The sequence below is a fragment of the Chiloscyllium punctatum genome, chromosome 49 (genome assembly GCF_047496795.1).
Source record: "Chiloscyllium punctatum isolate Juve2018m chromosome 49, sChiPun1.3, whole genome shotgun sequence".
NCBI classification, from domain to species: Eukaryota; Metazoa; Chordata; class Chondrichthyes; order Orectolobiformes; family Hemiscylliidae; genus Chiloscyllium; species Chiloscyllium punctatum.
In genome coordinates this window covers 16,398,941-16,412,309 of record NC_092787.1, presented here as the reverse complement: position 1 = coordinate 16,412,309, position 13,369 = coordinate 16,398,941, and the positions used below count along the sequence as shown (strand labels likewise).

The 13,369-nt window shown below is 46.5% G+C and overlaps 1 protein-coding gene across 1 annotated transcript; it reads left to right on the top strand.

Moving 5' to 3' along the window:
• The first annotated feature begins 358 nt into the window (after window positions 1–358).
• On the top strand, window positions 359–12,346 carry barhl1a (BarH-like homeobox 1a). The gene is made up of 3 exons (XM_072566451.1): window positions 359–1,087; window positions 4,994–5,216; window positions 9,964–12,346. Exons 1-3 carry the CDS (start codon window positions 628–630, stop codon window positions 10,253–10,255), a joined length of 975 nt encoding a protein of 324 aa, XP_072422552.1. The 5' UTR covers window positions 359–627; the 3' UTR covers window positions 10,256–12,346.
• Window positions 12,347–13,369: the final 1,023 nt, after the last annotated feature.

Below are 13,369 nucleotides of genomic sequence, written 5' to 3'. Positions count from 1 at the left end.
GTGACCGCTTTCAGCCTGAGCACAGTCGGCAGCTCCTCCCTGAGATACCGGACCGTGCACTCTCTCAACTAGCGCTGCTTTTCATCTGGCAGCCTGCAACTTTACTGAGAATTCCTGACCTTCCTAAAACAAAAACCGGCCGTGGACAAGGTGTCCTCCCTCTCCTCGCTGCTCCCATTTGAAGAAACTGCAGGAGTGGCCTCGCTCCAACTCCTTTCGCTCAACTCAGTCAGCGGTGATGTCAGGGAGAAACTCCAATCAGAGCTGCTTTCCCCCGGACACGTGCTTAAGACATTTTTTTTTTAAAAAAAAAACCCCTTTGCTAAGTGACAGAAGTTCATTTTGGTCCAAAAGTCTGGGCAGGTAGGAATCCGGCCTTAGCGCTAGCGGCCCGCCCAGCCGTGGATTCGCCGTTGTCCAAGGTGCTGAAAGATCATCCATCCATCAAGGACACAGTTCCCCAGCGCCCACTGCTCCACGCCTACACCAACCTGCTTTCTGGGATATTTTCTTTTAGCCAAGGGTTTTGTTTGCTCCAGATCCTGATTTGGAAGTTGAAAGTGTTTCACCACCAAGTTCAGCCAAGTTGCTCTCCCAAGTCCAGATGACTGTGTGAAGTCTCCGCTAATGGAAGGGTCTAACGGCTCCAGTTTTGGGATTGACTCGATTCTGTCTCACAGAGCAACCAGCCCCGTCCTGGCCAAAGGGGAGCCGCTGATGGGCGACTGCAGGTCTCCCCAGGAGGTGAAGGCCGGCCTGAGCCCGGTGTCGGATGCAGGCAGCGAGCAGAGCTCGCCTTCCTCGCCCGGCCTGGAGTGCGGCGAGGCGGCCCCGCCGCTGCCGGGGGCCGCAGGCGGGATCGAGTCGCAGGCGCACCCGGGGCAACTGTGTGCCGCTCCCCAGCCCAGGACTGCTACTTCCTCCTTCCTTATCAGGGACATTCTCGGAGACTGCAAGCCATTAGCGGCCTGCGCCCCATACTCAAGCAGCGGGCAGACTCCCCAGGATGCAGCTCATAAACGCGGCGAAGAATTCCTCGAGAAACTGGAGAAAAGGGAGAACTCGTCCTCAGACACGGAATATAAAGGTAAGGAGAGCGAGAGAGACTCAAGGCCAAGCCGAGAACATAAACAAATAATAGAAGTTCTGAGGGAGCTGGTGGCTCCAATTATCATCAACATTAATATCTTTGTATTTTGTCAATCCACATTTCGGGGAAAACAATCTTTTAAAAAAAACACAGCAGACAGAACTTTTCAATGCCAGATTTGTCCCTTCCTTCACATTCTAAAATTACCAAATATTGTACTAGATTGTATTTGGATAAAGTATTTTTGTCCTCTAGTGGGAGAGGGGATGGTCTATAATTAATACAGACAATTACTGAAAACCAAGGTGCCTTTAATTCATGCGTTCAGTCTTTATTGAAACAAATGCCGTCTGCCAAATTGTCGAATTTTTCTTTGTAATGTGTGAGCAAATCCGCAAATTGGCATTTCTCTCTCGCATCAAATTCATCAACTGCCACTCCACCCAGCCGAGGTCACTTTGTACAAAAAGCGGACCGAGAAAATGCCGCTGACAGGGAGAATGTTTAATACCTACAGTAACTGGAAAAAAGATCGCAAGTGGATTTAAAAATGTATTTTTTTTTTGAAAGACGTGAAAATCATTCACTTTGTCTCTTTCAAAACTACCAGATGCATCGATCCCTGAAGATGGGCAGTGACTGAGAACTATTCCTCTGTCAATGTACTGCTCACTTTCAGAGTGAAGGAAGGCGGAATATTTCTGAAAGTTTTCTTTTATTGAAAAGTCAATTGCCAGATCGTCCTCATAAAATATAAATTGTCAAACAGTTACCAATCGGTATTTAAATATAATCCGGGCAGTTCAGGCCGTGAATTTTACAAACGAGACAATGCGCTGTTTATTTGGATTGAGTAAAATGTGTTGCCAAGTGAAAGCTTTCACGAGACAGTTGCCAGGGCCTGGAACTCACCTTAAAAAGCACAGGCAGTATTGTTGTGGCGTCCAAGTTCAGAGTGCATTTGGATTGCGTCAAATAACAGAGAAACTTTGTCAAAGTGGAAACTGAATTCCGCTGAACGTGTTATTATTGATTCGGGATAGCGACCCGTGAGTTCCATAACAAACATTATTTGACACACACGTTGAACCTAAAGGTATTTTTAAAAATACTGTTGTTCGTTATAATCGCGCCAAGATCAACTTATTAAAATGGAAATAAATGTATCCCAAATTAGAAGGTTTGTTTTTGGGAAGGTGAACAGTGAAAGGAAATGTTTTGAGTAATTGGGGAGGAGGGAAGACTATTTACAGACTGGGTTCAGTGAATGGTGTAAGATTACAGGGGAGGAGTAGGTTTTAGATTTATACATGATCTAGGAATGCGATCATTGCAAAGAATAATTGACAATTTAGTACAGACCTAAAGCTATTGAGTTAAAAAAAATGTGTGCCTGTGTGTGAGTGATGGAGAGGAAGTTATAAAAGTTTAGATTGTAAACTTCATTAAACTTAAATCAAAAGACGCATCTGCTCGCCCAGCATCAGAGACTTGAACTAGCACCAAGCTCATTCAATCAGCGAAAAGGGACATGAATAAACAAACGTCGTTTAAACGGATAAGCTGCCAAGATTGCTGCAACTGATCATAAATCAAGGAAACACAACAGAGAGGTTCCGGGAGAGCGGGTTCATTTCAATCCACTACAACAGAGCTCAGAGGGGCCTCCGCTTTCTCGGGGAAGTCAACCTCCCTCAAGTAAACTTTTTAATGTCCACCTCAACAACGGAATACCAGTCAGAGATTCCCAGCCAAACCCGGCCTTTCCTGGGCCTGAAAAATTCAGCAATGGATTTCAAACACAAACTGGCTTCATCATGGTCCTGTCAGACTGTTATAATCTGAAACTCATCCCTTGGAGTTCAGAACCGTGAATATTCCAAACACAATAGCCCCGGGTTTCACAAAGTTAGCTTTCTCTGTTGGTGTGTTTTCACTCTCTGTGTTTTAAAACATAAAAAATCTTGCAATGTCACTGAACGATCTAAATATTTTGGAATTCCTGGAAGGGTTTCTTTAAAATGAAAGAAAGTCTTTTTTGGCGACTTTAACACCCGGTGGAGCCGGGTAAAGGGTGAGGGGAAATGTTTGTTGTTGAACGGTTTTCGGTGAGTCCTCTTGGCAATTCCTCAATTCGCCTGCACTCCGCACTCAGAGTGTTTGACATTACCTCCAATAATTATCTCCAGTCCCTGTCCGTCCGGGCTGGAACAGACAGATCACATTCAATTATTTTTGTTTCCGTTTCAAATTAATATATTTTTAAAAAGGCCACAACTTTTCGGCAGTGATTTTCAGCAAAATAATTCCACCAATATCTGGATATTGTGAACGTGTTCCGCTGTTATTTCCGAACGAATAGCCCAACTGTTCACCCACAGAATCCTCCTGAACAAAATCTGATATCGATTGATGAACATATTTCTGACTGAATTCTTACTTGTTTAAAGAGCGGCTCAGCTGCCGAGGTCGAACCGGGATTTATTTGAATGTTGGGGGCTCCTTAAAGCTGTAATTGAGGTCGAGGTGGTCGTGGGTATGTGTAGTGAGAAGGAGGCGGAATGGGTTCAGTCAGTACTCCAACTACAGAGAGAGAGAGAGAGATACCTCTCCCCGTCCTTCGGCTACCTCGGCGCAGACAGAGCAGTGGGCTTCGTTTTGTGAGTAAGTTTGGGAAAGGCTGTTTGGAATTTGGAGCCGCCGAATTGAGTACAACATAATCCATGTTTGAGAGTGCGGCGGTGTGGGCAACTAATGGGTTATTTGATGCACAGGGATGGGGTGTCAAAGAACAGGCAGAGGATAAAGGAGGCAGACAGAATAGCTGCAAACTCCTGTGGCCGGACGGTAGAACTGGGTTTGAAGGAGAACAGTTCCCAAGGTGGAGCTGAGTTGAGTCCCTCGCTGGTCCCCAGCCTCCTCCTTGTCGAGGTCTCCCTTTCGTTCGCCTGTCTCACCCCGCGATCAGTTTTATTTGCCCCCGCCTGAAGGTGAGGGTGGGATCGGGTTAATTTGTCGAAGATTAGTTAAATCGATGCCGTTTGGTGGAGGCGATGGCAGTTTCCTGCGGCGAATTGCTGAGGTGACAGTGTCATTTGCAAAATAATCCCGTGATCAGATTTAGTTTTTATGGGAAAGGATATTTTCAATGATTGGGTCTCTAATCGGCTGGGGTTGCTGTTTCAGACAGTTCTGAGCAGGCTCCCCAGTGGCTTAATTAAACGGATTATTTTCTTCCCGGTCAGCGAAGTAAAGTCTACCTTTCCTGTTTGCTATCCCCTCTGTATCACACCAAACCCGCCTGGTCACTATAAACAAAGGTAAATATAAAATCGGCGACTCTGCGCTGGGACACAGCATGAAGTCAGGTTAGATTATCGGCGGGGGGAACCATTGCACTGACGCGTTTGTAAACTCTCAGATCGCCACTCAGCCAGATCTGAAATTGGGACTCCAGAAATTCAGTTCCAACACTGGGCTCAAAAGATCAGCGCTATTTCTCCGGTTTTGGGTGGGAGGTCTAATAATAAAAGAGAGGCCTGTTGTGTAAATGGTCCTGCTGCCGCAGCAACACCAAAACCCCACAGCCCGCTCTCCACATTGAACACAGAACTGTCCCGTGTAACCCGAGGGAGACCGGATGAAATGCTTGGGCCGTTTAAAAGCGACATTGACTAGCATTCCCGGATTTTTGAGAAGCACCTGAGCAAACTCCCAGAGACCAGTCAGTCACAGACTGACCAAGGCTCTAGATGACAGCACAAGGAGTTGCTAACGTAGAGAAAGAGAGATTGTATCCTGTTTGATCGAGGGAGTTTGGCCAGGATTTTATTTTTGTAACTGTCCTTGTGTTTCTGTTTTTTTTTCTCTCGCTGTCTCCCTCTCCTCTCCCGGCATGGACAGTTAAGGAAGAAGCAGAGAGGGAGATCTCGAGTAGTCGGGAGAGTCCGCCTGTGCGGTTGAAGAAGCCACGGAAAGCCCGCACGGCCTTTACTGATCACCAGCTCGCTCAGCTGGAGAGGAGCTTCGAAAGGCAGAAATACCTCAGCGTGCAGGACAGGATGGAACTGGCGGCTTCGCTCAATCTCACAGACACTCAGGTCAAAACCTGGTACCAGAACAGGAGGTGAGACTAACTGACCCACAGCTGGTTAACAACGCCCCGAAACGGAGTCAAATCAGACACAATCAAGGGTTCCATTGTCATGGGCACAAACTCTGATTTACAGCTCCAGGAGGTAGCTCACTCAAATATTTAACAGGTCACAAGCAATGGGGGCGAATTGAAATCTCACAGATGATTCAGCTCCATGTGAGGATTGTAAGATCACAAACTCCTAACTGTGTTAGACAGGCGGGAAGGATGAGGGCGGCTTGTTTGGCGCTGTGTCTAACACAGTTGGTCTGTAAAACTTGCACAAGCGGCTGAGAATCACAGAGAGACTGCATCCTGCAGTGTCTTAGGGAAGAGGGTTCACTTTATTACAGTGTAGTCTGTCTCCACACAGGGGTATGTTACCGACACAATGAGCTGAGGAGTTAGGGGAAGGGCAGAACGGGTTAAGAACCTGTCACATCTTTAGTTATGATCTGCTTCTTGTTCGGTTCTCGCCCGCGGTCCCAGAATTTGTTTATTTGACAGGAGCCTAAATCCCAGGGATCAAATTGAATCAAAACACTTCCGAAAAGCTGAGTGTATCCCAGATAAGGAACTGAGACGGTTCACGTTAAATATTAGAAGCGTTAACTCAAACGCTTGTTAACGGAATCCGTTCCACAATCAAACCCTCGATGGGGCAGTTGTTGATAAAGGAGAGAGTGAGGACTGCAGATGCTGGAGATCAGAGCTGAAAATGTGTTGCTGGAAAAACGCAGCAGGTCAGGCAGCATCCAAGGAGCAGGAGAATCGACGTTTCGGGCATGAGCCCTTCTTCAGGAAAAAGCCCTGCCGTGCTTTTCCAGCAACACATTTTCAGCAATTGTTGATAAACAAACTCCCAGGCAGTAATCAGAAAGTGCGATTAACCAAGTCCAAAATCTACCCTTCAGCTCCGAGCAAAGTGAGGAGCCGGCCAGTAATCCCTTCCTTAACACAAAACCAGAAATTGTTGGAGCGACTCAGCAGGTCCGGCAGCATCTGTGGAGAGAAACAATAGTTAACGTTTCGAGTCCAGTAACCTTGCTTCAGAACAGAACATATTTTCCTCTCCGTTCATAACTAGGGAGCTTTTTAAATATTAACACCGAACAAATGTCTAGCTGGTATATTAAATGAGCTTTAAAGATGACTTCCAGGATTCAGGGAGGGCGAGGTGCAGGAACCGACAATTGAGACAGCGAGAAACTAGACAGCAGACAGCAATCGTGGTTGGAAGCGAATGTTAGGCGGGGAGCAGAGGGAGAGAGGGCAAATAAAATAAACACTGGGAGAAAGATGCCAAAATAAATGTAACAGAGTCACCTGCATCGAACTATCATAGAGCATTGAAACTTAAATAATTAACACCCTCAACCCATCACAATCCCTGAATTATTTCTAAAAACCGTCCTTGATAGAGGGGGCAAAAAAAACCTCTTGCCATTACTTCCACACCAATCACTGCCAATAAATCATTTAAACGGGTGAGACATTGGCATCAATCAACATCAGCCGGGAATCGCCTCTCCGAGCGGTTATACATTTGTTTACAACTAATCCAGAAATACAGTTCGTTAGGTTTCGGGTAAAGCCCAACGTTGGTGTGTGTGTGTGTGTATGTATCTGTGAGTGTGTATGTGTGTATTTGTGTGCCTGTGTTTACAAGTATGTGTCTGTGGGTGTATGTGTTGTGTGCCTGTTTGTATGTGTCTGTGTGTGTGTAAATGTGTGTGTATGTGTCTGTGTGTCTCTGTGTGTTGTGTGTGTAAATGTGTGTCTGTGTGTGTCTGTTGTGTGTGTGTCTGTGTTGTGTGTTGTGTTGTGTGTGTGTCTGTGTGTATTTGTGTTGTGTGTGTATGTGTGTGTCTGTGTGTGTGCCCTTCATCACAAACAGGTCCGTTTCTGTACCGTGTCCCTTCACTGATCCCACCTGAATTTCGCCTGGTGCTGCCCATCTTTCTTGCGGGGAGCTGACTGGTCAGTGAGTGGACCTGCGGCTCCAGAACCCAACAATAGCCAGTTTCCTGTCGGCCTTGTCATATACAGGGTTTAACCAATAATTAAAACTAGCGGGTTTTTTATCCACACTAGTTTGTTTTTGGATTAAACAGCCACCTGTCATGGTGACACCCCCCACCCTGATCCACATTCACTGTGTGATGTTAGTAACACAAGGCGCACACACACGGACTGAGAGCCTATCTTTAAGCATCAGTTTTCAGATCGAATCTGTCGCCGAGGTTGAGTAGAAAGCATTTACTAACCACCTCCTTTAAGAAATCAGTTTGTTTCAGTCCCAAAGGAGACCGTACAATACAGACTCCGCTAGAGGAAGTGTACTCACACCACAAACTGCAATTACCCTTAAATATCACTCCAACTACTCTCCAAACTGGGCCCAATAGAGGCGATGATGAAAACTGTCTTCTCATGAGGTACAGCAACAGCACCACAAAGGGAAGCAATCATTTTCAGGCATCCTGGGGCGAGCGGTTACATAAAGCTGTCAAACTAACCAGCATTGAGAAATCTGTTAGGGGGAAGGGATAAGGGCTACACTTGAAACATGGTGTATGAAGTTTCTCCTTTATTAATGATAGGACAGAACAGTGTTGCTCTGGTGGATACACACAAGGTGCATACCACACAGATACACACAGACAGACACACAGATATGCACAGATTCGCACGTATACACACACACAGAGACATGCAGAGACGCAAACAAAGAGACAAAGACACAAACACATACACACAGATTCACACACAGATACAAACATAGATACAGAGACATAGACATAGATACACACAGACACAAACACTATGCATAGACATACACGCAGATGCACGCAGACACACGCACAGACATACACACAGACACAGATACAGACACTGACAAAGATCTGACGATTTATGGGTCTTGTATAAATGGGAAAGGCTCTACTTCCATCATTGCGAGTTGATGTCACGATCTCACTCACCTCCCCTACATACATAGATACACACTCGTACATACAACCAGACATTCTCTCTCTCTCTCTCTCTCACACACACACTCACAAACTGACAAAGCTCTGTGTGAATTAGAATAGCTCTGCTTCTATCACAGCTGCTTGATGTTCTTGTCACACGCAGGGTGTTCTCCATAGGCCGGTGGCTATTGGTTCCGATTGGTAACTAGTCTCAAACGCCCCTCAGGACTGGATGCAATGTTGATCCCAACCCTTCAGTATTACTCCAGTGTCCTCTCTCCCAACCTTTTTAGAAGGACTCAGTCAGAAATTGTGACTATTTACATTCAAGTCTCGGTGAATCATGGAGAAGGATTGGTCTAAACTCCTGGGTCGCCAGCGGGAAAGGGGCCGGAGACAGAGGGGTCTGTTCACAGAAGGTGCGCTTCACACTGAGATCCAGAACCCTCCCCCCTCCCCCCACCTCCCGAGGCTAGGGCCTGGCTTTGCCACTCTGAGGGTCTTGACACCTTCGATCTCAATCCATGAAGACATTCCTGAGCTGAGGAATGGAACATAGTTCGAAAAGAAACAATCGATCGATTGATTAGTGACAGATCTGGGACCCTGCGGAGACACAGGCCGCCTGTCCCAAATGAAACTGGTTTGAGAGCTCTCTGTTCATGGGGATTCTGACAGCTCGGACCCACAGTGAGTGGGACTCACAGTTATCATTTTAAACACAACCCAGACTCCCTCCTGCCTCCGGCCGCCCTTATCCCTTGCCCCTCTAAACCAGCAAGTCTTCACCCTGTGTAGACCGATAGTTGGTTAGGGTGAACACTGGGCAGGAAGTTGGGGGAAAATGGGGGTGAAGATTGTTACTTGGGGGGGGGTTGGGGAAGCGGGCAGGGGACAGCTAAATGAAGCAGCACTGTGGGACAACAGTGACATTCACTGATGGCTGGAGAGAGGGAGGAACTTGTTAGAAAATACTGCGGCATTACCGTGATGTGTGAGGTGAATAGGTCCCGAATTAAGGTCAACATTCGACCCTCAGCGTAAAACACTCAGCTCCGAGTGAGGGGACCATCCGCAACTCCAGACCCTTCTCTCACTGGCTTCACTTAGAAACCACCCACGACCCTTAACATTATTCCACCTCAATAAACCAAAGGCCAAGGTAAACTGACTGGGCGCGATGCTAAACACAATAAAATAAGAGGGAAAGTAGCAAAAAAAGACCCCTCCCCCCCCCCTCCCCCCCCCCCCGCCCCCAAGCTTTGCTGTTAGGAAATGGTTTGCCAGGCCCTGGGGCTATCCCAAGCCGGCAGCAATGGGCTGAGGTCTCGGGGAAATGCTGTTAAAGTTTATGTTGAACACGCGAAAGAATTTGCAGTTCCCCTTTCCAAACCCCAGGCTGCTGACCAAACGGTGACGCTGGTCCCAGTGCAGTGAACACGGGTCATTGCAGCTTCCCAATGAGCCCGGAGAGTGAAGGGGCACAGCCAGAGAGGCACATGGTTAAACAGCCCGCTCCTTAATCCCTCGCCTGTGCACCGAGCACCGAGCACCGTGCACCGAGCACCGAGCACCGAGCACTGCAGGAACCCGGGCCCAGTCATTCCTACAGATTTAAGGGCGAGTTGGAAAACACACTGTCAAAGTACATCATGAATAATGAGAATTGTGTGTGGCGTGCGATGGAATTTGAAGTGTTAAAACCAATTTTCATCCCGGTTGAAGTTTACCTGAGGATTTCACTCTTTATCCTTCCCCAACAGGACGAAGTGGAAAAGGCAGACGGCGGTGGGACTGGAACTCCTGGCAGAGGCGGGTAATTACTCGGCACTGCAGCGCATGTTCCCATCTCCGTACTTCTACCACCCCAGTGTCGTCTCCAACCTGGAACCGACCGCCATGTACATGTACCGGGGTCCTGCCGCTCCTCACCCCGTCATCCAGCGACCCCTCGTCCCGCGGGTGCTCATCCACGGACTGGCAGCGGGGGGCGAGCAGCCGCCGCCTCTGCCCGGCCTCGCAGGTGTCCTTCCTCGGCCGCCGCAGCCACGGTGAGCCGCCCTTACCAACAGCCCCTTTACACCCCTACTCCCCACCGCCTGGACTTCAGTGAGAATCACACACACAGACAGACAGACACACACACACACAGACAGACACACACACACACAGACACACAGACAGACACACACACAGACAGAGACACACACACACACGGACACACACACCGACACACACACAAATGCTCCAAATGTTTAACACACAAAAAATGTGAAACCATTTGTAAAGAAGATTGTATTCAACTCTATTTATGCTTTTTAATTTTCAAACTTTTATTGTGTAAAAAGTGAGAGGTTTTAACTGTGATACAAACATAGTTTTAATTTAAACTTGTTCCAATTCATCTTTTGGCGCCTACAGTTTATTATTTACACTTAAAAATATTTATAGTTTTTTTAAAAGCAGAAATGAATTTCGTGTTAAGGAAACAGTCTTTGGTCTAAGGTAATGTTGCACTATTTAAAAATACTTTTTGTTGTCGCTGAACATTTAAATTGTACAATTTATTTATTTTGAAATAAGTTACAATGATCGACAGCCTTTCCCCCTGTAATATACTGTAAATACTTTGTGAACGCCTACAGCTTGATTTTTAACCGTGCACATGTTATTGGTCCAGTTTTCATGTTGTCTTTTGACTTTTAGTTGGGTATAGATTGAAGACGGGAAAGTTCACTATCTAGGCTTCACCCCCATGTTCGCCCACCTCCTCCCCCACTGCTCCCCCCCCGCCCCTGCACACACACACATACACATTCCCACCCCCACTTAACCTCCCTCTTTAACACAAGTCTGATTATTTATTGAAAGCTGGAGCAGCAGCGGAGCTGGAACCGGCAGCTGTTAGCGCGTCAGCCTGGGAGCGGCACCCCAACTCCGGGAGCCTGACAGATGGGGAGCGGGGTGGCTTGGCATTCTCCGGCGTCCTCGCCTTCTAACAGATAGAAACAAAGCAACAGCAACAGAGAGAGAGAGAAAAAAGAAAAAAATAAAGACAATACAGACACGGACACAAACACACACACAGACACACATATATATACACACACATGCACACACAGACACACGCACACAGACACACGCACACAGACACACGCACACACACAAGCACACACAGACACATACAGACACAAGTACACACACAGACACACAGGCGCATACAGACACACACAGACACAAGCACACACACAGACACACACAGGCGCATACAGACACACACAGACACAAGCACACACAGACACATACAGGCACATACAGACACACGCACACACACAGAAGCACACACAGGCACACACATACACACACACAGGCGCATACAGACACACACAGACACACGCACACACAGAGAGACACACACAGACACACGCACACACAGACACACATACACACAGAATACACAGAATCCTGCAATCCTTTGGTTCCATTTCCCAAAATTCAACAAGTCAGTACCCGCAGGTTGAAAACAATTTGACAAAATTCTAAAGCAAATCCGAACCAAGTTCCATCTACTCTCCTCGGTCGGTATGTAGCCGAGTCCTTTTGCTTGGAAATTGCTGTTATTTGACTACGTCCCCACTCCCCTTTCAATTACAGATCTTAAAATATTTACAGCAATGATTACATTGCCCGTTTCCACCGCACGCCCTCCAACCTGACTATTCAAGGCTAATCTTTAACCAGCAAAATAAGCGGATTGTTGCTTAAATTGAATGGCTGTCCTTTAGAACAGCGCGTTTCCATGTGAATCCCTGTAGCTGCCAGCAACGCGTCAGTCACACATCAGTATTCCGCTTAACGCAGGGGAAGAGCTAGGGGCTGAGGTTCACATTCCGTTTCCAAACATCGAGTCGCTTTCTATCAATAGTTTGTCGGGACCTTTTGTATCTGTTTTGCAGGCTTTCCCAAAATAAGTGGCTTTCCTTCCCTCGTTGAATTCTCTGTTTTTGTTTACACCTTCATTTGTAAAATTCTGAAATACAAATCATGGCAGAACGTCCAATACAATTCCATTCAGTTTTTTTTTAGAAAATTATATATGGGTCAATAAAGGATTTGCTCTTATTTATTAAAAAATAACTGGAAAAAAACTCAGGTGTGTATATTCAATCCTAGGAGCCTTTGAACGGGTAACGACTGTTGGGATTTGAATAAAATTAAAACATGTAAGACATACGTTACTGGTTTCGATGGGGACTGAGCACGAACATTATTTCACAGATCAGCTTGGATCCCTTTTGTTTATTCCTCCCCACCTCCCCCCCCCCCCCCCCTTCGTTCCTTACTTTTTGATCATTATTTGTTGACAGAGTGTGCAGGTGAAAAGTTTAAGCTCTGTGGTATTTCAGTTGTCTTCTCCCTGTGCAGGGAGCTATGTCCCATCCTGGGCATGGGGAACCGAGCTGAATTCAGTAATCGTTGTTGGGAAGGAGAGAGAGGTGGAATCGAGATAACTTTGGAAGTCACCATCACATTTAGAGTTACCATAAGACTCTTGCCCAGTTGCAGTTTTGTGGGTGTGCGTGGTCGGGGTGCGTTGGGTCGGAGTCTATTATCATTTCAACCAGATTGAACCAATGAAAATATCAAGTCACAACGATTAACCAATGCCACTGGGGAGCCCCTACAATCTGAAAATTGTCGCCCTGATTTTATTTAAATGTTAACGAAAAATGTGCATAAATAATTTAACGAGTTTGGAGAAAGTGTTCAGTGTTGACCCTAAAATCTTGGGCTTTAAGTCCTAATGCAATTTGCAAGTATTTATAATTAACCGGTTCGGATAGGTTAGGTACACCTCCAGACTTGAATCCAGACCTGCTGACCCAGAGCTAGGGGGTACACTATACAAGAGTGCGGGGACAGAGGTCTATGGGCTTGTACATGTTTGAGTATTTTACGTAACAATTTGAGAAACAGAATGATCTTTTCTCAAGGTGTTGCATTTCCTAGTTTCTGCCTTTTAGGGGTCATGCTTTTTGGACATTTGTGAGGTCTGGCGGAAATGTTTGTTGTAAGGAAAGTTTGGAATTACGAATTTTGAATGCCTTTAGTGAGACGGTCTTACTGGGAACAGGAATTGACAGCTCCCTGAAACGCAATCACTGATAC